Source organism: Brienomyrus brachyistius, chromosome 18, assembly GCF_023856365.1.
Source record: "Brienomyrus brachyistius isolate T26 chromosome 18, BBRACH_0.4, whole genome shotgun sequence".
NCBI classification, from domain to species: Eukaryota; Metazoa; Chordata; class Actinopteri; order Osteoglossiformes; family Mormyridae; genus Brienomyrus; species Brienomyrus brachyistius.
This window is the reverse complement of record NC_064550.1, coordinates 7232258-7256741: the sequence shown is the minus strand read 5'-3', so window position 1 is coordinate 7256741 and position 24484 is coordinate 7232258. Positions and strand designations below refer to the sequence as shown.

At 43.1% G+C, this 24484-nt stretch overlaps 1 protein-coding gene across 1 annotated transcript in view; it reads left to right on the top strand.

Moving 5' to 3' along the window:
• Positions 1–24484, top strand: part of LOC125712914 (vascular endothelial growth factor receptor kdr-like) — a 44262-nt gene extending 19778 nt beyond the window's left edge. Inside the window, exons 12-30 of the mRNA XM_048983490.1 lie at positions 2003–2111; positions 2818–3102; positions 3302–3448; positions 3714–3842; positions 4715–4818; positions 5244–5379; positions 6038–6142; positions 9316–9429; positions 9776–9864; positions 10068–10230; positions 10848–10945; positions 11655–11777; positions 12135–12246; positions 14322–14421; positions 17479–17584; positions 18726–18844; positions 20109–20166; positions 20280–20380; positions 22512–24484. Of these exons, the coding sequence (XP_048839447.1) occupies positions 2003–2111; positions 2818–3102; positions 3302–3448; positions 3714–3842; positions 4715–4818; positions 5244–5379; positions 6038–6142; positions 9316–9429; positions 9776–9864; positions 10068–10230; positions 10848–10945; positions 11655–11777; positions 12135–12246; positions 14322–14421; positions 17479–17584; positions 18726–18844; positions 20109–20166; positions 20280–20380; positions 22512–22689 (2376 nt within the window). The 3' untranslated portion in view covers positions 22690–24484. The remainder of the gene's footprint in view (positions 1–2002; positions 2112–2817; positions 3103–3301; positions 3449–3713; positions 3843–4714; positions 4819–5243; positions 5380–6037; positions 6143–9315; positions 9430–9775; positions 9865–10067; positions 10231–10847; positions 10946–11654; positions 11778–12134; positions 12247–14321; positions 14422–17478; positions 17585–18725; positions 18845–20108; positions 20167–20279; positions 20381–22511) is intronic.

Here is a 24484-nt window from a genome sequence, read left to right as displayed (position 1 = left end):
GTAATTACATCATTTAATTGCAATCATTAGAACTGAACATTTGAGGTAAATGAGCTCCTTTGATCTTCTGGAAGGTCATTCCTGAGTTGGTTGTTGCTGAGGGGTAAACCTCATCCAGCAAAGGTCTCTTAGGTTATATCCCACCTACCCATCTTCTGTAGACACTTTTCTCATACAGGGTTAGAGTAAGCATGGAATCTGGCCCAAGTATGATAGGGTGCCCTGTATGGGATTCCAGTCTATTGCAGAGTGCATAGTCATACACACACACATACCACATGTAAATATACTCAGAAAAAATCCTACAGAATTTCATGTGTGTTGACATACGATATGCATCGTACATTGACAGCTTCCTAGGCAAGAATTCAAGATTTCATTGGCAGCTCTCCCATGAGATTGCATTACCCAAGCGATTTCTCTCAAACTTAATCCAACACAGGGCCATTCACTGAGTGATCGTCATGGAAGCCTGGCTTCCATGTGATGATGCAACTGTAAAAAAAAAAAAATAGGTTTCTTTACTTCATTTTTCAAAATGCATGAAGAACATTCAGTTCCTGTAAGTGGGAGACACATTTACAAGAGCTTGTGGCCCATATGCTAGTGTTTTATGGGGAATAGTTAGGGCCTGTTTCGGGGCTCAGTTGAAGTGAATTCCTCTCTGTCACCTCATATATAGCCTGACATCCCACAAAGATGGCCAGGGTGAGTCTTAGCGGGACTCGTTATGAAGGCTGCCAATGGGGGTTGGAGGTCACGGTGTGAAGGGCATCCGCAGGGGTCTGTCTGCTCACCGGTCACGCACCTAATACTGGCGTGCTCGTCGGACTCGGATTTGTCAGCAGAAGAAGCAGCACACACTAACACACAAAGAGTCAGCATAGCAGGTTTTCTAAAACACCGGTCTGCCAAGACTGCGCTACAAAAGGCACTATTAAGTCTGACAAGCTGGATTGTTTGATGGTCGGATTTCTGTCTCTTCAAAAAAAAAAAAATGCTCAGCTGCTCAGCTGTAGTTACAAATAAGCTGTGATTCAGTTCCGCTCTCTAGGGGTCACATTCATACACAGTTTATGTGACCCAGCTGTGGGTTTTTATCAAATACCGTTCGGAACAAGATTGGCCTGTGAACTTAACTTTGAAGTAGCTGTACCCTGCTGCTTATTACAACTTTTGGTGGATTATTGAAAATGCAGTTGTCAATCACACTGTACCCCTACACTGGTGCCTAGTGTTGACCATCATTCACAGCACAGTGGTCAGTTTTTCTGTGAAGTTTACATAATATGCCCAACTTTAATAGATGTACTCAATCCCTATAAAATCTGAAAAGCTGCTCAAACAGATGGCAACTGCAACCTTTTTTAATTGTTATTTTTTAATTTTTGGTACGTATTTAAGCCTTAGGTGACTTAAGCAATGTGATGGTATAAACCTTCCTTGGGACAGTTATTTGGCATATAGACATTTTTAGTGTTCAGCTAAGTGTTGTTTTAAAAATAATAGATGTCCTTTCATTAATTCATTGTACGTTAATTCCAGTAAAAATTTGGTTCATTTAATTCAGTGCTCAGTGGGTTATGCCTCTGTGTCTGTACTCAGAAGGTTGCAGTTTAAATCCCATGCTCAGTGGAATAGTCCCATCACTGCTGGGCCCTTAACCCTCGTAAAATGCTGGAGGGGTGCTAGATAAATGTGTGGCCTTGTCCTCTGACCCGAAACTTCACTCTCACCTCCCTTTTCTTTGAAGGAGCGCATGATGGGGTACATGCACGTCTAAGCGTTCCAGTGCACCTGCACTCATACAAATGTCAGATAAAACGTCATTTCATTTCAGAAATGGGTGTCCATTACACCCTTAACCCAGCTGCCAAAGAGCTATTCTCCAGGAAGCAAGCACCTGCACGTTATTTCTCATATGATGTGTGTTTGCAGCAATTGTGTGGCCAAATATATGTCTCAGCCTCTCACGAGCGCACCTCGCTGCTTTCTCACGCAGGCCGTTAGCACGCTAACTGTGGCAGCTGCGAGGGAGTCCGGGTCGTTTTCCTGTGTGGCAAGTAACACTGTCGGAAGTCACAACTGGAGTATCCCGTTTTTCGTCGGTGGTAAGTTGAGCGTTTTCACCACAGTGACATTGATTAAATAATGCTGAAGAATACAGTCAGGGTTATCTAATAAAGCCATCGGAACTCACACGGAGTAGCCGTGTGACTCTTTGAGGTCCGAGAACTCGGACTGCCTCCAGATGATGATGTGGTGATGGTATGTCGGTAATTTACTCTGGATAACAGCAGCATTAGCCCAGTAGGAATATCTGGCTTGACCCGAACTCCTTCCTTCTTTATTTAGACCCACACCCATGGAAAGAGTGCAGAGACAATGTGGAGACTATGCAACTAAATATGCGCTCAACGTGGGGGGTCATATTAATGGAAACCAGATTTCTGTGTTGCAGGCATATTTAAATCAATGAGAGAAAACAAACATAGTACAGTGCTTACCAGTGACCAGGCCTAATAATATCTAGTGCGTTCATATTATACACTGGATACAGATGGACAGGGTGGAACAGAAGGGGACCAGTGGAATGAGGAGGATAGCTGGCCTCTGCTTTCTGCTGCTCCTCATTCCTGCGCGTTTGGCGTCTCTTCATCAGCTTCCTCAGATTATTAGCGGGGCTTAGCTTAACGGCTCCGTTATTGCTGGCAAAGCGGCGTCAAATCAGAGTCGCGAATCGTGCGGGGAGCTGACGGTGGGCATTCACTGTTTGCAGGCCTTATTAATTTGCCTGCGCCTTTTGGTATACCTTAGATCACCCCGAAGCACTAAACATCGAGCCCCAGAAGGCTATAGAAGGAGACAACTTCACCGTCAGCTGCAGCGCCACTCGGTACCTGTACACGGACCTGCTGTGGGTGGGCCCGGATAACCGCACGGTCCCTAACAACAACCACACGCTGCAAGTGGGCCTGCACTCCATCTCTCTTTCGCTAGTACTCACAAATGTGTCCCGTACGGATCCCATGAACTACAAGTGCCAGGCCCAGAGTTACACCAGGCGCGTGCTCCATAAAACGTCTGTGTTCAAAATAGAGGGTGAGTAGTAGGGAGCAGAATGGAGCAAGAAAATGATACCATGCTGCTTTTTGTGTCGCACTGAGATATTCACTCAGATGTGCATATTTCAATGGAAAACTATTAACTGCGACTTGGAGAGTGAATTTTTTAAGTGTAAGTGTAAATTTGAAGTGTTACTGTTTACAAGCATTGTGTGTCCTTATTTGGTATGACGCAGAAAGGAAAGGTCCTTGGCTGCAACAGAACCTGACCAATCAGAACGTGAACAGCAGCAGCACGCTGACCCTGGCCTGTTACGCCCAAGGGGTGCCACCTCCTGTCATCACATGGTACAAGAATGACGTGCTTGTGGAGGCCGCTCCTGGTAAATGCATGGAATTGTTTCACTTTCCCCGTTGTGTCTCTTTCTCGATTTCCATTGGTCGCCGCCTGCCACCTGTGCGTGTGACAATCTTTCCGTATGAATGGGGCTCAGTAATTGTGTTTATCAAGCTGTCTTGCGCAGCGGTACTGAGAGAGCCACAAAATGGAAAAATACAAAGATCCCGTGTAGATACAGGGCACAGATTCGGAGGCGGGAGAGAGCCCAGATTGTTGCGCGGTAACGACAAAGCGATCCTCTGCTCTAGGCATCACCCTGACTGAGGATGGGCTGCTGATAATTGACCGAGTGAAGAAAGACGATGAAGGCCGCTATGAGTGCCTGGCAAGCAATGATAAAGGCAGGGCGAAGACCGCGGCAGTCGTCACTGTAGTAGGTAAGACAACCAAGCCCTGCTTCACTGTTCACGATCTCCGAAGTAGGCCCAGTCCTCCATCACCATCAGCAAAAAGAATAATGTAACCTATATCCTCATATTCTGGACTCTTACACTCTACATGCATTTATCCCATGCTAACGCAATAAATTGCATTTCAACATTGTCCATTTCACGTCCGCTGTGTGATCGAAGGCACTAGTTCAGTGTTACGGTCAAGATTCAGAATTAGTAACAGCCAAGAGAGTGAGTGTGAAGAGCGCCGAGCAAATTCCTGCCTGCATTTTATTGAGTTCCTGCAGACTTCTCACATATGGGAGGTGACCTCTCTCCGGTCTCAGAAGAGGACTTTCTAATCACATTGTTCAGTGTCAGTTTTTTTCGGGAAGAGGCATGCTCAGGAAAGCAGAAGGAAAAAAAATGCTGGAAAAGAGTCACAAATTTGGGAAGTTGAACTGAGGTCAATGGAATAAGCGTTTTCAACTTTTCTAAACTTATCCTTGTCGACAAAATGTAACGGGATTAAGTATACAATGGGCAAAATGTTACAGTACAGGCAACCAAATCATTTCATTTCGTTGCATGAGTTTAAGAAAATGAAAGTAAGTCATTAACGTAGTTTCCAGAATGATCCGGGTTGTGCTGCTGCTTTGGCGATATGTCCGAGAATTTAGAATTGTTACTTAGGTGCTGTGTCCCTTTATGTATACTGATATGCTGATATACTTTATATGCATGAAATCATTTAAGGCACATATGCGTCAGGTCAGTCATTTCAGGCACATAAGCATTCATTTAAGGTGCAGAACGGACAACTGAAGGTTATCCATTATCCAGTAGTGCCTAACAGCTTCCTGCCATTTGCTTTCCAGGTGATGACAAGCCCAATATCGAGGTTATAATCCTGGTGTGCACTGGCGTGGCAGCAACTTTCCTCTGGCTGATGCTGGTTATCTTCATCCGAAAGCTGAAGAAGGTAAACCAGGCCAGTTTTCTTATGTTTGCGTGCATGTTCTTCCTGTGGTGTCCTCCTGGAATAGGCTCCCCCCCCCCCCGCCAACCCCCCAGATACCAACCCTCCTGCCCTCATCCCTCAGTTGGACACGTGGTTGAAAGATGAACGGGTAGATGTTTGGCTTTATTTTTATGAATTGTGGCCCATTTCGCAGAACTGACTCCGCAAACTGTTTACACATGAGCGAAACTGATTAAGGATCAGCTCAAGTGGAAACAGTGAAAGCGCCATTTTCACCAGAATGTTCCTATTAGATGTGAACATTTCCTGAAGTGAGAGCATACTGTACCACATGAAATAAATTGCTGCTTTTTTTTCCTGGAAGTATAATCTAATGGCTCTGAAGAAGCATATTAAAACATGAATGAATCTTCTCTGTCCATCAGCCCAGCTCGGTGGACATTCAGACCGGCTACTTATCCATAATAATGGACCCAGATGAGGTTCCCCTGGATGAGCAGTGCGATCGTCTTCCCTATGATAGCAGCAAGTGGGAATTTCCCCGAGACCGTCTCAGGCTGGGTAAGGCCTCTCTAGTGGAGGTGCCAGGCCATAGTGTCTAGGCACTGTCATGCTACATTGCTCCCAGAGGTGGACATTTTGGATCCAGAAAGTAAAAATCCAGACCAAGATTTTGTTTCAGCCAACCAGTTTAGTACTCTGTGACTGTGAGTCTCGATACTCAACTGGTTGGTTGAAACAAAATCTTGGTCTGAATTTTTACTTTCTGGATCCAAAATGTCCACCTCAGCTACATTTCTCCCGAAGTTGCAGAACTGTCCCATCGCCCCCTAACCCTACACAAAGAGCCTGAATACCCTTATTAAGGGGTTGTTTGAAGCATATTAGCGCAAAGAAAGGGAACTACACTGGAGCAGAGGAAATCTAATTAAGTCAAATTAAACTGTCTCCAAAAGATGGCATGAGCTATAAGAATTAATTACCTGTTCTTTCAGAAATAAACATAGTATTTTTCATCAGGGGTCGGCCTCTGTCCTCCAAGCTTAACTGCTCCATAAAATCCTTGCGGAGGCCTGCTTCAGTGGTCAAACGCTCAGCAGGCTGTTTTAATTACAGGCCTGTATCTCTCTTGTGACAGCGAATCCTGCAGCTTGAGTTATGATTCCCGAGCCAAAAGAGCTACCTTGAAGACTCTCTCACCCCACGCTTTGTCTCACAGGTAAAACCCTGGGCCACGGCGCTTTCGGCAAGGTGGTGGAGGCTGCTGCCTTTGGGATCGATAAGCTGTCTACGTGCAAGACAGTGGCCGTTAAAATGTTGAAAGGTAGGAATCCTTCACCAAAAACAGCTATGATGCTGCTTATTTCACGACCAGATGCTATTAAGTGTTTTTCGTTAGAAAACGACCAGCAGAATATACTAACGTTAGCTTGGTGAAAAGACAGAAGAAGAAAGAAGCAGATATGAATTGTTCATAATCACAATTTAGTGGCAGGAGGTTTCGATATGCAAGGAACACACTAGATAAATGTGAAAATGATGGCGTTTGTTTTGTGGGTCACAAGGCTGAAGGCTTTTAGGTAGTGTTGATTATTTCCGTTCTGAAATTCACAGACAATATTAATTTAAGGGGAAATAAATCCTGTGGAGCCTTGGTGGTTTTCAAAGCTAATTACAGTGATTACCATCACTCACCCTTGCATCTGTGCTCATACATATTGCAGAGTAATTATCAAACCAGCCGTTGTGTTTCGGTGCTTAGTCAGAGGTACGGCAGAAATACTTCCTTTTCCTTAATCACACCCTTCTAATGCGTGGGGCCATGGTTCATGCAAACAAGTCAACTCTACCATGATGTAATGTATTCTCAGGCAAGAACTTTGCATGGAACCAAAGGTCAGATTTTCCATAAAAGGGGATTTTATCCCAAAATTGGGTTTTAACAAAATTTTTCAAATCACAATATTTTTCTGCCATCAGTATACTTGAGAACAGCGCCCCCCCCCCTCGCACACCTGTTCATCCACCAGAAATTAATTCCGTGTCAGTTCAGTTTTATCATCAATCCGTTAATGCAACAGATTTATGCCCCAATAACTGAATCCGATGAAGATAAAATTCACAAATGTTTTGACAAGGTTGACATGACTGGAGGCTGGAATGTCATTTGGAAAGCAAGTAGGAAATAGAAGTTTCCAGAAACAAAACTGGGGGGGTAGAGAGGGGTGGGTGAAGAGTCAGCTGCTGCAAATCCACTGACCTCCTTATTTTTAGTAAATACTTCAAGCAAGCAGAACATCGTCTTTTCACCCCAACATCATCAGATGAAGTTCACAGAAATCAAATGCAGTATGTCCTCAACCCCAAACAATGGAAGATCTCTACATAGAGGACAAGGCCGTGAGCTTGAGTAATCACAGAGTGCTTATGGAAAGATGTGGAAAAGATCACAGAACAACAAGACATTCCGGGTTACAAGGAACGACCTACAGAATATACCCTTAGCCTTCAAGGGCAACATCTGTAACCAATTTGTGATGCTGAACCTACTTGATAGAGAACCAGAGGAACTGCGGACAGAATTCAGAGAAGACATTCAAGAGGAATCTGAGATGAAATTCGGCTGAAGTGAAATTAAACAGGCAAAAATATCCAAGTGGATGGCAGAAGCTGCTGTGGAAAGAAGAGGACTGTGAATTCCAGAGAACCACCGGGGAAGACAGTGACCAATATCATAACAACATCTGCATTCATTGAAGAAGAAGGAAATAAACATGGAAGAAGAAGGGCTGTTTTTCAGCTGATCTGTGAGATTAAGCATAAGCTCCAGCCTCAAATGCGGTAAACATGTTGGCGTTAGATACATGGAAGAAGCTGCAGTAATGGAAGTGGAGATCAGAGTAGACCTGAGGTTACTGCCAAAAAGGACACGTGGAGGGGTACGATACATTCTAATGGAGATATGCAGCAACTGAAGAAGAAGCATTAAAAGTGCTGACCAAAGTATGGCAACAAGATGGCCTAGAGATTATGATTGGTTTAAGTTCCTCACCATCAGAATGAGAACTAGCACCGAATTTCCCTCATAATGCCCCATATTAGTAAGATTACGGTAATGACCCTTCAGTATAGTTTAGAATCCGACAAAGACTACAAGTGCAAGGTGTATGAGTTTATTCAGGATAGGCTGCGAAACAAGAAACATCAATGTGCAATAGATACCAGAGAAAACTAGGGGGTACCTGGTAATGAGTGTGCCAGAGCAAACATCTGACCAAGAAGCCACTGCCTGGGCGAAATATGGAGAAACTGACTCCTTTCAGATCGGAAGAAGAGTTAAGCAAGGTTACGTGCGTGAGAGAAGCTGGACTGGTTTCAAGATTTGCGGAAGAAACATCCACACCCTTTGATGGGCGAATGAAACCACACTTACGGCAGGAAACAGAAAATCTGTTACAACCACTGGAACAGTGTCAAAGTGTCTGCCAGTTCATGGCAAAAACACTGATGTTAAAGAATCATACATGTTTCCGAAGCTGGAGAAAAGTCATCAACAAAAGTGCATCCAGATATATTCAGAAGCCTGGAACTCTGCAGTGAAGGACATAGAAGATGTCAAACGTACTTACATATGTCTAAAAATAAAGACAACAGTTATTATGAGATGCACTGGCAAAAACAAAAACCATAACAGATGGACAATTTTATGATGAAAGAGGCAGAGGGTGACCGGGAAATAGATGGACTCAATCATCAAACCAAGAGCATCCTATCAGCGATCCCAAAACATGAGACCAAAGGGACAGGACATTCTGGAGAAATACCATCTCTGTAATCACCGGGAGAGGACATCGACTTGACAGCATATAACAATAATTAATAATATAGTAGCTAGCTAATGGTTTATTATCTAGTGATAGCTTTGAATTATATAGAGACATAGATTGCTTTTAAATAAAAGCACAAATAGATTCAGACAGTTAGTTACCATTTGGTGTACATTACGATACACTTAATTTCTATCATTTCAAATGAAAATATGAATACATTTTTTCGTGTAAAATTTCACAGCTGAGTGGTATTTTTAATTTTCTAACTGGGAAAAATGTTAACATTGAATTTAAAAATACACACCACATACATTTTACATTTCTGGTTTCTCTAAGTAGTAAAAAAGTATTTCACAACAATATAACGTAAGGTTTTGCTTTTTCTAAAGGAATTGGCTTTGTCGGTTCTGAAGTCCTCAAAACTTTTTCACATTGAACATGTTTGAAGGGTTTAATAATAAAAAAAATCTGGATTTAAGAATGTCTAATAAAGTGAAAATTTGACAAAAGGAAACCTGAATTTGACTCATACAGCTCAATATATCGTTAATGTGAATGATCCTGCAATAAATTTAAGTCACACAACCGAAGTTTGTCTCCCAGGATCTTGCATTTTTGGTCTAAGTTAGTGTGAATTACGGAGTCCCATTCTGTGGATTCTGAACAGGAGGAGCTACGTCCAATGAGTGCAAAGCCCTGATGTCTGAGCTGAAGATATTGATCCACATTGGCAATCACCTCAACGTGGTCAATTTGCTGGGAGCATGCACCAAGTCTGGAGGTATGAGGGGGGCAGTGCGACAGACTTCACACTCAAATTTCCACAATTATATCAAAATATTGCAAATTCTCATGAATATTCAATACATCACATAACACCAGAAGAGGTTTGTGTTACGATTTCACTCCATTTTATTGCATTATGACACAGTCCAGCCAATTTTCAGTTTTGGTGGAATGTTTTTGATACAAGTAGATACTGGCTGATTAAACTGATCGAGAAGCTAAAATAATTAGCGCTGGAGCCCTGTCACCTTTGTAGTGAAAGGAGGAAATCCAGGGCAATAATTAACAAATTACCGGTGAGCAATGTTGCATGTTTGTCTCTTTATCTTTTGCTGGTGTAGGTCCTTTGATGATAATTGTGGAGTACTGCAAATATGGGAACTTGTCCAATTATCTACGGAGCAAGAGAGCCGACTTCATTGTCTACAAGGTACATGGGAAAATGATGTGTTAGGAATTTTACTTCTGAGGCATTCGTATGGTCTACACATGTCCGCCGTGTTTGTGTTATATATTTGGCCACTTTTTCAAGTTATTTGGGCAGGGTTTCAGATTTTTTTGCTGTCAGTTAAAGTTAGAAGTTTCCCTGCCCTGTGTGACTGACCTCTGTCTGGGGTTCCGTCGGACTCGCAGAACCCATCCAGCAAGACGGTGGCTTCGGGGTCCGGCTGCGAGCTGAGCGAGCTGAGCGAGTTGATCAAACGCAGGCTGGAGAGTGTGGCCAGTACTGGGAGCTCCGCCAGCTCGGGCTTCGTTGAAGACAAGAGCTACTGCGATTCGGAGGAAGAAGAGGAAGGTAACCGTCTTCATTTCCCCAGCTCTGTGGCCACCACCAGGCACCTCTCCTCACCAATTCTATCCTTGGCCAAAACTCAAGGTTCCCTCGATTGTTTTCCTTTAGGTATCTGAGAGAAGTCTCCCCTTCCATTTGTAAATATAACTCTAACTATTGGATTTACGAGCAGGCACTTCATTGGCCAGTCGTCTTCCCTGAGCCGTGCTGGTCGTTTGCCTATTTCCGATGCATCTGCCCGTCTGTTGTTTGTTATTCCTGGCCTTCGATAAACTGTTTACTCAGATGGGAGAAGAGAGAGAAAACATGGAGCTTGAATCACAAAGACCGCCTGCTGAGCATCATTGACAAAATGCTGGTCTTACACTAACTCCCTTTAAACAAGGGCCTGGTTATCGCTCTTATAAGAGGATGTTGTTTTGGGTAACACCTGGCAATAGACTTACATCTGCAGAGTAACGAAGCAAGATTTTCTTTTGTTACAAATATGGATGAAAAGGTCACCTTCCTGCTTTTTAAGCAAATGCCAGGAGCAGTGGCAGGCGGCAGTGGATTCCTACGGAGGTCAAACTATTATTGAATCTCTGTTTGTTTTTAATGCACCTTTGTTTTATATACAGAAACAGAGGATCTCTACAAGAAGGTTCTGACAATGGAGGACCTCATTTCCTACAGCTTTCAAGTTGCGAAAGGCATGGAGTTCCTAGCTTCACGAAAGGTACGTTTACTTTCTCACCCTTATTTGAAAGTCCCTTGCAAACCAGAATTCCCTAGACTTTATTTTATAACTAGTAAAAATGGCTGACAAGGTAAGTATTTGATGAGCAATTTATTGTAAAATGCCAAGAATGACACTGAATTTAATTGGAAGGACTAAATTATGACTCTAGATTTTATCCAAACCACTGGGCCGTAGCAGTCGTCCAGATATAGTGTACCCATGTTCTTTTGCCCAAGTAAGGCTGCAGTTTGATCAATGGCCAAATTTGGACAATAGCACTGAGAAGGAATTTCAGTAGCACCCAATTGTAGGGAAGGGATTTAACACAAATAGGAACCGCAACCAGTTGAGGAAAGTAACCCCCCTGAAACTGTTCCCGCAACACCAGATTCCCACCTCGGACCCAGATGTCCGATGATGGGCAGGGGGGTTTGGTTTTGGGAAAACCTGGTGCATGTGGATCAGAAGCCAGGTGATTTTAATTAAAGGGGTCTTCAGGACCACAGATGCGCCAACCATGCATGTGGTATGTTGAGTAACTGGTATGTTGCTTCCACAAAACAAGCCAAAGTGGATGTAAATCAGCTTGTTTCTTTAAACAAATAATTTGCTTGGTCATTACTGTGGACACAGGGTTGTTAAAATGAATGGTGTCTACAAAGACTCACCATAAGTCCCTCTTAAAAAGTATAATTCTTCTTTCCAGTGCATCCACCGCGATTTGGCTGCCAGAAACATCCTGCTGTCCGAACACAACGTCGTGAAGATTTGTGACTTTGGACTTGCAAGGGACGTTTACAAAGACCCCGATTACGTGCGCAAGGGAGATGTAAGCTAAAACCCTTCCGTTATAGATGAGACATGAAACTCAACTTAGCAGTTATCATTTTGTCAGCTTCTGCTTGCTGTAGCTGCTTAGCGTGGGTCACAGAGCAGAAACTTCTCTACATGGGATTATGTTTCACAAATACTCCACCTGACTGACAGCACAATAATCGCCTGCCAACACTTATTTCACAATCCATAAAAGACAGGAAAAATGTACGCACTTTTAAAATAAATATACTTGGAACGAACCGCCCTGCATATGACATTGGAAAGAATTTATGTCCTGACACTGTAATAATAAGCAAGTAGTGTGGAACTATACATTTAACTAAACAGATTTAGTTCTTCTTGTCTTCAGGCCAGACTGCCACTGAAATGGATGGCCCCAGAGGCCATTTTTGACAAGATCTACACCACGCAGAGTGACGTGTGGTCCTTTGGAGTTCTCATGTGGGAGATCTTCTCTCTGGGTAGGTCACGGTCTTAACGCTGCCCTGCATACCACCTTCTCGATAACCCTTTTTAAATTTAATACTATTTTACTTTTTAATATATCATAACTGTTTTCTTCAAATAAATTGAACACTAGTACATCATCTTTATAGCATAATTAACCATTTATCCACACTGTAAGTACAACATTATTTAAGTAACATTAATTAAGTATTACTTTACTGCTTCTAAGAAACAAACACGTCCCACTTTCTTCTTTGTTTACTTTCTCCTCAAATTGGCCAGGTGTCACGTTGCACTTGTAGCTTTTTTATAAACATTTGAATCTCTAAGAGTTGGCAATCTCATTGCACAGCTTTGTATGCCAAAGACATCAGTTCTCAATACACAAGATGACCTCTTCCTTCAGGCCGTTGTTGTCTGTTTGGATTCAGTCCGTATGCAGGGAGTCATAACTCTGCCTTAATTGTTTCTTTGAGCAGAAAAGCAGGACAAGGGTTATTAAAAGGGAATGAATATGTTTTGTTTCAGTTATACATTTCTTCCCAGCTGGCAATGCAAATTCTTGGCGACTACATATAAGATCACTGCACGCGTAATCCTGCAGAATGTCCCAGAGTCGCTCTGTTATGGCCCAGAAATATTAATGTGTATGAAATATATGTTCATAAGCTATGCAACAAGCAGCATGCTAACGCATGGTAGCTTTTTCACATTGAAGGCCTTATTGAGGCCTTGATCAAAATCCATAAACTAAATCCCTCTTATACGCATGATAAGTGAATGAACAAAAAAAAAATCACAATTTAACATTAGAACATATGCAGACTAAAAGTAACGCAATAGAAACAAACAGGGATTTGTTCTGTTCTCCAAAAGGTTACTGATATCTAGTTGGATGGCTAGATGAACACCGCTTCAGTTCCCAAACCTCTCCTCAGCCATTCCATGTGTTACGTTTCACCACCAGCTCATTTAATTAATTAATTTGTTTAAAAGGTCAATGAGGTATTGATTAGCCATATGAGGTGTGCTAGTGGTCGAGTCGAAAAATCCTTGGGTGTATTGGATGATCACTGCATATTCTGGGGTGGCATTAGGAGATGTTTTCAAACGGCTAAGCTGACAGACTTTTACAGACATAATATCATAAATTTACGTTAACATGATGAGCATTTCAACGTCAACATTTTCAGCTGTCTAAGTCTTTTGTACTGTACTGTATATATCAGTAAACTCACTTTTAAGACTTAAAAAAAGTTGGGGGAAAGGAGTGCAGAGCAGCAAAGGTGCTTAAGGTGTGCAGCAAAAACACTCCCAGACTGACTGTCCGCCACCACATGCTGGCTGTGCTGGCATCCCAGTGGGAGCACTGCTAAAGCTGCCTTGGATACCAGTGCACCATGACACCTCACACATCTGGGTGGCATTAAGCGGTGTCTCCGACAAAAAGAGCGGAGCACCACAAGTTATCGCAAAATTATAAACACACCGTCCTGAAACCTGATCTTTTGCACAGGTCAAAAGTTTGTGCTGTTCCCAGTGTGTGCGCATACATATATTACGCACCACGCAAAGCCCGGCAGCTCAGACTTGAATTTGGCCTCTTGGATTTCCTTATCTTGTTATTTTAGGTGCCACGACTCAAATACACTGTTTGAAAAAGCAAAGGTAAATTGTTCTGCAATTAATAAGAATAATAAATGATGACTCTCTCCTTAAAGCTGTGGCAGACATTGTATTTCACAAATTAAAAAATATACCTAACACCCTTTATGCCTTGTACTGGATAATAAGTTGAAAGACAGATGATATAAAAATGTAAAAACCGTATTATTATTCATAATGTAATAACTACAAACAAATGGAATGTTTCAAAGCATGATGATGATAAGGAGTTTCTTATCGCAAGTATATGAGTCTTTCCAAAGTGATTTTTTTTTTTTTAAACAATGCTAGGTGTAATTGTAACTCCCCATAACCTGCGCCTTTGGCTTGCGTTCATTGAGCCGCTAGCGATTCATGGTAAAGGAGCAGCAGCTGGTATCAGAGGCACGTTCTACCTTGTGAGACCTTCCTGCCATCTTCTTAGGTGCCTCACCGTACCCAGGCCTGCAGATTGACGAGGAGTTCTGCTGCCGACTGAAGGACGGGACGAGGATGCGAGCTCCTGAGTACGCCTCCTCCGAAATGTAAGGACGTCTCCCCTCTCCACCAATCACCATCCACCAGGTGATCTACACTGTCGGGCAATGTACCATGCATTTCTACCCTTATTAGTCCTGAAAACTCTCCCAGACCTCCTGCATTTACACTTATATGTCCTGAAAACTCCCCTAGACCCCCTGCATTTATACTTATATGTCCTGAAAACTCTCCTAGACCCCCTGCATTTACACTTATATGTCCTGAAAACTCTCCTAGACCCCCTGCATTTACACTTATATATCCTGAAAACTCCCAGATCCCCTGCATTTACACTTATATGTCCTGAAAACTCCCCCTGACTCCTGTTTAGTGAAGGTGTAGCACAACCTGATATATTTTATCATTCATAAATCATTTTTAAGAGGCCCCAGGGAAGATTCTTTTAATCATCGCCCATTAAACGGTCTTTAAAAACTTTGAACCTGATTCTAAGCTGGAGAGACGTGCTTCATCTCCCGTCTCCCGGGACAGAAGCGTGGGCCCTTCAGTCGGAGCACAACAGGGGGAAGGGAAGTGTCTCGCATTAACGCAATGACAGGAAGTGGAGTGTAAGGTTTCGAAACCGAGGAGGGCGGTGAGGGGGCTGTACAGATGAGGTGTAGGTGATGATTGTGCGGCCAAGCTGATCTGAGACCAGCATAAACTGGGCCTGAAATTGAAGACTGACCCACCAGGGAGTTTGGAAGACTAGAGGTATCCCCAACCCTCCCAATGACAAGCAAAGGGCCCTTGGCTGGAATATCCCCTAAGTGAGTCAGGGTTTTCGAGCACGAGGCTGTAAGTGGCGTGCTGAAACTGAACCTCTGCAAGGACTTTTTAAAGCTGGCATTAGAGCCTGGACTAAAAGGATATTTAACAAGCAATACAAGCAGGAGAAAGTCAATCCCTTTGATCCTTTGGCCTTATCTGAGCTACATCTACCACCCGCTGGATGTGACGCGGTCACATACCTTTGGCTGCAGTTCTCTTTATTCAGTAGCCTGTTCCCTTCTGAAGCACACGTCCCTTTTTCCCGCGAATCGGTTAAAGAAGTCTTACTGATACGGTAGTCATTTCAATGAAGCATTTATCTATGTGAGAAGGAGTCGCTTATTGTAAGGCAAGCAGAGATGTGGGTGGCAGCAGAAGATGAATGAATTGATATCTAAATAACAATGCAGGCACTGGGAAAAAGCAGAAGTTACAGTCCGATTTAATGATAATTGTAATCCTTCCTTCCTTCCCTCCTTCCTTCCCTCCTTCCTTCCTTCTGTAGCGACTAAAATTCCTGCACGTCACTGTCTTTTGTCCTGCACTGTCTTGTCTTTCACTGCACTCTCTTACCACACTATTTTTTCCCCTGCACTCTTACTGCATTGTCTTACTGCACTGCCTTTTGTCTTGAACTGTCTTGTCTCTCACTACACTGCTGCCTGCTCCTTGTACTGGTTAACTAGAAACTGCTGTTGTCCTGTTGCCCCCCCCCCCCCCCCCCCACACACACACACACACCTGTCCTTTCCCCTGCGACTCGGGCACAAGAATTTCACCGTGTTCCTCAGAACTCATGTGACAGCAAAAACATGGAACATTGAAACCTTGTAGGAGACCACCACCTCACCAGGTGTCATTTTGGTATTTCCACCGCTGCTCCAGATGACCTCTGATGTGGATCGTTTACTTACTCCTTGACCCCATTTCTGCTCACTAACCTTTGACCCTAACCTTGACCTTTGACGTCAGAAGCCTGAGGGTGGAAACCCAGAGCAAATTCAGCAGGAGCTACCCAATAAATTTGCCACGGTTGCACGTCAATTTCCGGGTGTTGAAGCGATCTCACAAAGATCCTGTCCTGTAGTTATACAGTCTTGGAGGGGGAAGGGGACCCCAAACCTTACATGGGACCCTAAACTATTCCTAATTCAAATTAAATCCAACACCAGCACACATTCAACTCATCGGGAGCTTGATGACAGCTAAAGGTGGAATGAAACCAATTGAATTGAATTCAATTTTATTTATATAGCGCTTTTAACAACAGTCATTGTCACAAAGCACTTTACATTTAACCGGCCAGAACCACATACATATACAATGATTAAGGGCCCCCAAAGATTCTCATGATCTTAGTGCGGTCATTCAAGGACATTCCAATGAGCAAGACAAATGTTAGGGTACCATTGCCTACAATGATATGACCCATTCACTCAGTTCCCCTTGACCCCCCAAAAAAGTCCATGAGTCAGTCTTGGAGTGTAACCATGGAGTGTAACCATGGTCTATATAATGTCGGCAACCAAAAATCATCGTCATCCTGGTTGCCGCCCCCAAGCCTGTGATCTCACTCCGCTAAATTCTTCTCTGTACCACCTGGATAACAATATTAAGGCGTGGACAAATTTCAGCAGAGCCGTTTCCTTCGATTAATTGCCGTGCTGTGAAGGAAAACTCTCAACACTGAGGTCTACATGCCAAAAACAAACACAGATGGAGAGGGTAAAGGGCAAGTAGGGAACAGTCGAGTAAATAATGAACCATCTGCATTTGCTGTGATCTTCTGTGAAAGCTGAGGCAGCCAATCCAGGTACCAGCAAATGGGGATGTTGGTGAAGAAAGATAGATATGGGAAGGGCAAATGGTCAGAAGAATGATACTATACAAACAGCTTAAGGGATTTGTGGTCTGATAGGTGAGTTCATCAGTCTTCATAAGAAAACCATTTTAGTGATGCATCCTGCATTAATAGAGAACTCCACTATAGGACACCACAGTCTTCACAGAGGCATTCTACATGGTCGTTAGTCTTTGTCGGTGAGTGTGCATTGGGGACAGGTTGAACACCTTCAGTTTAAGGAGATATCGATTGATTTGGGTGCATATCTCTGCCGTAAGGATGCCGTTCCGTGGCGCAAAAGCAGCGGAAAAAAAATTAAGCAATCAGGTTCTGAAAAACACAAGCTGGTCAAGCAAAGCCAACGTATAAGATGTATGAGTGTCCCCCGCTAGCATATCTCTCTGATAAACCTCGAGGCGTGTGATGTGATACCCTGTACCTTCCACAGATACCAGGCCATGCTGGACTGCTGGCAGGGAGAACCGAACCACAGGCCCACCTTCACGGACCTGGTGGAGAGACTCGGAGACTTGCTCCAGGCCAACGTACAGCAGGTGGGGCCACAAAGTCTGCAGAAGGCTGTCAGTAATGTTGTGTGCAGCTCTAAGTGCACGACTCATTCATTCATTCCCACATTGCCTTGCAGTAGAGAATTCAAATCAATCAATCAAAAAAAACTTTATTTGTCCCCGAGGGGCAATTTGAGGCAAGTAGAGCAGTAGAGCAGTGTTACAAAGACACAGAACCAGACATTAAAGATAAAATAAAATAAAAAATCTGAATAAAAGTAATAATAATAGTAGGGGGTGGCATGGTGGTGCAGTGGTTAGCACTGTTGCCTCACACCTCTGGGTCCCAGGTTCGAGTCCCCGCCTGGGTCACATTCAAATGTGAAGAGTCCTGTAGGAGTCTGCAAGCTGTTCTCAGTGTTTGCAACTCACAGAAGGAGGACAGAGTTCTGACTGGGGATCCAATTATTTTAGAGCACACCTTGACTGTCCTCTGCAGGTGGGCTCTGTGATACAGAGTGGTGGCATGGAACCAGCAGGTTATTGAGAATGTTATGACAATCTCAATGAAGGAGTAGTAGAATGTCCTCAAGATGTTCTTGTTGACTCCAAAGCTGCTCCACAACAGTGGCACACATAAATATGAAGGAAGGACAGGATTGTCATTTAAAAGGCCTCAGGGATGAAGGAATCGCCCCCGGGGGGAAACTCACAAACTCACCCAAACAGGCAACCACTCACAGCGGTTCCCGTAACGTGGGCAAGATGGAAGTCGAGCCTCTGACAGACGTACAATACCGTTTCCCAAATGAGCTGCACATTTTAAATACATTAGGGAATTTAAAGACGAATGAAGGTAGAAAATGGGGTTTCAGGTTCAGTGGACTTCTCAATGAGGGGAAATCATTAGCGTAAGAGAAACGTGATATCCAGAAATGGCTGGTTTTTGTTTTTTTTTTCAACTTGGCAGTAAAAGAAAAAGAACCAATCTTGTCTTTAAAAATGTTGACATTCAGAGGTGCCTAATGTTTTTTTTATATAAAAATATTTTATTTGTAATGTTTCTACTTGTGGCTCTATGTAGTATTATTGTTATTTTTATCGTTATTAGGCTGTTACGCATGGCTGACTTGAAGAGTCGCTTTGTTACTCAGATGTGTCCCTTTTGTTCATACTGCCGTACCAGGAAGGGAAGCACTATATTCCCATTAACACAGCCCTGGCCACCAAAGAGGGTGACGTTTCCAGCACTTCCACCATAGAGGATGACATGTCGACATCTCGCAGGGACTCTGGGAATACATGGTGGGTCAGCATCTCGGAAGAGAGTCACCACCAAATCCCAGACGGTCGAGTAAAAGCTGCCATCTTCAGTGTGGAACAGAACTGGGTTTGGTGCTTTTCCACAGCCAGCAAGAACCGAGCCCGGACGAGACCCGTAACCGTGAACTGACGAGTGTCCATTGTGATGTATGCGAGCCATACCAGACGTGCACCCATGCTAATATGACCCCTGTTTAGTAGCAGGACCAAAGGCTTGAGGGAACGGAGCTTGTTGTGTCACCACCATCCGATTGGTCAAAATGCATGGGGAGACCAGCGTTCTACGCAAGGATAATCTAAAGAAAAAAATGTTCATTCTATATGTCATCCATTTGTAGTAGCATCACAGATTGCAATGTATTGATGCACTTCTGATAACTCGGAACTAGAAAAAATTCTCCTGCTTAAAAAAGTACTATAGAATACCTGAATGGAATGGATTCCATCCATCCATCCATTTTCCAAACCGCTTATCCTACTGGGTGGCGTGGGGTCCGGAGCCTATCCCGGAAGCAATGGGCACGAGGCAGGGAACCACCCAGGATGGGGGGGCCAGCCCATCGCAGGGCACACTCACACACCATGGAATGGATTCATAATGCAAATTTATGCAAGCGAATGCTAATTTTGCTAGCATTTGATACCAACATAACACGATGATTCTCACAGACATGCTAGCAAAAATTAACACATAGTGCATCATGATGTACGCCAGGTGAACAGTAAATAAGCGTTTTTTCAGTTTTACGTCATAGTCCCTCTCCAAACCCCGGCAATGCTTTTCTGCAGTGGAAAACCAAAGTGAGCTGGAACTGCACTGTAACTAGTCTCTCTTTGCAGTACGGCTCAGGTACGGGTCAGGTTCTGTATGTCAGTGGAAAAGCACCATTAGGTAAAATACTGTACAGTCAGAGGAGCCCAGTAAGCACTTGGATTGTATTTTTTCACTTTTATATAGTTTTGTTCACGGTCTTGTATTTTGTTAGCTGCATTGTTGACTGTTGTTACATTGAACTTTAATTCAGCAAAGTTAGTATCTTCTTAAACCAGGAAGTCAATATCCCGAATTACTTAGGCTGGTTTCTCTTCCCAGTAAAAGAAATCTTTAACATTGACTTCATAGTAGTTCACATGTGTAGAGCTGTGATGATGATGATGATGATGATGGTAGTGGTGGTTTTGTGTAATGTATCTGTCCACCTCCTCATCACATGATCTCATAACAATGGGGCTTCTTTAATAATAGGAACGTGAAGACCTTTGACGTGGTTGCTGGAGAAGACGACACAAACGAGACCCGTGAGGTGAGCCAATCGCAGCCATCTCACTGACCATTAAGTCTGAGCATCATTTGACGCAGGACGCGTATTTTTTTCAGCCCAGCAGTTGCTAACGGTGCCGTGCATGTGCTCTGCAGGTGGGTCAGTCTGACAGTGGTCTGGGCCTGTCTTCTGATGACATGAAGACATTGAAGCGATTGGAGTCGCTGGCCGGACCTTTGAACATTAAAGCTCTTGGGTAAGTAACTCACCTTCTCATAGATCCACCTACATGTGACTGAATCTTGTGTCCTCATGTACCTGTTTTACGCCGTCTTCCATTTCCGAAGTCCAGTTCCAATACTAGCAGCACGATTACAGAGGCCGGTAAAAATCCCCGGATGTTGGTTTTGGTTCCGCCCCAAATATCAAGGATACGTTGATTGTATCCTCACCAAAGAGACCAATCCCTGGATTCATTGCGTTAACAAGTCCTGTCTTGCCAAGACCACAAGTACCTGGTTTGCGTTCTCGGTATGGAGAATCACCCATGGTGTCTTTTGCCAAAATACGCACTGAGTCAATATCAGATGTAGCTTCTAAGTGCCTGTTGTAATCTGGCTCTTCCTCCCACGTCTGTGAGAACAGGGTGCTCCACCTCTTTGTATGGTTCAGCGTTACACATCACCTACAACCTCAAGCACATAGGAGAGAGACTTTCCCAATATGGACAAAAATGCCATAGTGATTAAATCCTGGGCTTTGTTTAAATTTCAAGTTCTGAGAAAACAGCCATTTAGAGTTGATATTATGGCAGTTTCTTTCATAAATCGTTTAGGTTAATCTTGGTTGTCTCTTGCCCTGGAATAAGTCCTGCCTTATGTTTAGATTACTGAAGCTGTGGAGATTGGTCATGATTAAACTATAGACCAAAAAATGGTTAATCTAAAAATGTTAGCCTCCCCCCAGATCATTATTCACACTCCCAAAAGATTACATCTTATTTTAGGTTAAATGTAGTGTGACACCAATGCAGTTTAAACTTCAAATATGGGGACAATTTACTTGAGATCAAAGTTGAAACACTGAATCCAACTCGGAAAATCTGGCAAGCGCTGCGTTCTGGGCGGTGTGCTGGACGCCTGCCTCCATTGTGATTCTACCAGGACACAATGATTGACTTCTAGGCTACTAGGCTATTATAAATCACCACCAATCAAGTGGTTTAACATGTTACATGTAGAAATAATTAAATAAAGTTTCAAACAAAAAGAAGTATTTTTGCAGGCATTCAAAAGAGAATCGGACAGGAACCTTAAAATAAAATGAAATATAACATCAAGGAGCCTTTACTCTGTAATGAATGTATAGCTCTGTTTATTGATTAATGGCGGTCATTAAGATCCAAGTAAACATTCCAGTAGGTTGCATGGCGTGCATTCTGCGTCTCCACTCCCAGCAACCATTGTCTCCAAGTTCCTCCGCCCCCCACCTCTCCACACTCCCCATATTAACGCCCAGTCCTCACTGTGAGCTCAGCCTTCCTCATGACGCCACACGCTGGGCGCAGGGCAGCAGTGCAGGCAGGCCGTCACTCACACATCTCTGGGACGGACAGAATCCTAGAGCGTGAGCCGGAATTTTCCCAAACGCGGCTGCCGGTTGGCCGTTCCATCACGGACCCCTTTGACACGAGGAGGCTTTATTAAACTTTCACATGGAGTCCCCCTACCCAGCGATACCATTGTTCTGGAAAATTCCACCTGGCTTGCGCACACCCCCTAGTGGGTTGGCATTGCAGAAGTGCACTCAGCAATATAACAAGATCATAGTCAGTTATGTCCATCCATCCATGTTTCATTTCGTATTATAAAAATCTGATGTGTTCCTGTAACAACATGTCAGCAAAATAATAGCCTTTGCAAATTTACAAGAGCAACGCAGCATGTGCTAGTTTTATTAGCGCATGAAAATGTTCATGTGCCGCTCTGTGTTCACCAGAACTGGCTCCAGCTAGCTGTGGTGCAAAACAGATAAGCATTTACTGAAAATAGATGGATAGAGAACACAGCTGACAGATTACAGCTGCGGCGTCAGGACAGATAATCAGGTTTCAGCAGACATAGAACAGTCTTTCGCCAGTTCTGTTGACAGACTGAGATCCTGGCACCTTTACACCTTGATTTTAATAATCTTCATTAAACAAAAGTCGCCAGAATGGTGAACACTGATTTTGACATTACAAAGGTAAAATGCCAGGTGCCCTTTTATTTTTTACCAGTCTCGAGAGTTTCTTTTACTTCCTAAATATGGAGTTCCATCCATGCAGTAAACATTTCTTAGCACCTGAGATCATGAAGATTTCAGTCCATTTTCTCCTTCCTGTTTAGAATGAAGCCTCTCGGCATGACTAAGGAGTCCGTATTGTCGGACTGGGAGCAAGACAAGCTGCTGGTTTCCAACCTAGACTTCGGTCTTGAGGATCCATCCTTTGACCCCACCCTGGAGAGTCACAGTCCACCCCCGGACTACAATGACGTCATGCGCTACTCCGTGCCACCTTTCTAGCTCCCGGGATGACTCTGACTCACTTCCTTGGGCGTCACATTCCTGCTTCTCGTCGCCTGACATGGCAGCCAAACTGTATCTGCTCAATGGTGTCCTTGCTTCCTGCCTAAGCTTTAGCAAACAAATTCTGTGGTTCAGTTATGGTAAACAGAGGTCAGCTGAAGAAACCAAATGAAAAACAAGGTAACTCATGTCAATTCAAGTTTATTCTGCTCCTTTGTACACCAGTCAACATCCATGCATCTTTTACAAGCACAGTGCATGAGAATAATGCCTGTTGTCATGACGGTGTTCAAAAAACACACCGCATTTCTGCCTCCACCGATATGCATTGCGAGTTACTGCTGAATTTCTCTCCTATGCAATTCCCCTGCATTCTCAGGTATGTGGTCCTCTGTGTTCAGCTTAATTTGTCTACTGATAAACAAAAACACTGGCATTTAATAGCTTTAATTTGTACCAAGGGATGCTGTACTGCGGTTCATTATGTCTGGTACCATGTCATAAATTAGAAATGTGTCATTGATGTTACAGTGACCAAATCGGGGTCCTCTTATCCTTCGTTGTATATATAATTTTATATAAATGTAAACTGGAAAACGGTTAAAATTCTGTTCATGAAACAAATTATATTAAGGGTCTCTTTGGGCAGATAGCTAAACCATTTTTAGACATTAACTTGAGTAGCACCTTGACAAAATTGACAGCAATGTAATCTTCATCTACTCAAGTATCAGGCTTCACTGGAGAATGGGAGTGCTCTCTCTCTTCCATAGTGTGAATCAATAGCACCCACATCTCAGAGTTTTTGCCCAGCTAGAATTATTCTAACTCTTTGTATTTTATTTTACGTCAAACAGTAAATAGCAGAGAAGATTTTGCTGAGAGTTTGTTTCTATGTGTGACACACTGGTTTGGCACATTACACTGTGACTGCTATCTGGAAAACATACAGAATAAACTATCAGTATGTAATGAGGTAATATATTTAAAATGTATCTAATCATTTATACATTTAGAACTCCATTTTGATTGAAATTTGTCTCATTAACCAAAAGACATTATATCCTCCAGCTGTTCTATTAAAAGGACTAACACAATTTCCACCTATTTTGGGTATGCTCTTGAATATATGTCTATTTAATATGACCGATGTATTGGAACAGTCTGCCATTTATACATGAACATTGTCTGATACAAGGAACGAGCAGCTGGCAGATGAGATTGCCGATTTAATATGAGACGTGTCCTTGCTTAAGCTAGTTCTTATTTGTCATAAAAATTGACCCAGTAAACCAGTGTTTCATATTCCGGTCCTCTGGAATCCACATTCGGTCCATGTTTTGGCTCCCACCAACCACCATGTCAGACGGTCTACGTGGGAGCGAGGACCGGATTGGGAAACACTGCAATATAGGAATGGATGGTGAGAGACACGATCCGGTTTTATGCTGCGTTGCCACTGACTGGGATGTGCGTCCGCGTATCAGAAACTCCCAGTGACCCAGAGTGGTCTGCTTCACACTCTTAAGCTCTAGGCTGAATGTGTCTATGCAGTATTTTCAGGGTAAACATTCAGTCTTAAAATATTCTATATGTAAGATGTTCAGTTAAATAGACAATATAAAGATGGATGAATCTGTGTAACTTAATATTGCTGGCTGTGGTTTTGGTTTGAAATATGAGAGATGTATGCACTGATTATATTGTCTCCTTAATTGGGTATTTGCATTCAGACATTTTAGCAATATGTGTAAGAAAATAAATGCAATAAAGATTTTATATTTATATGTTA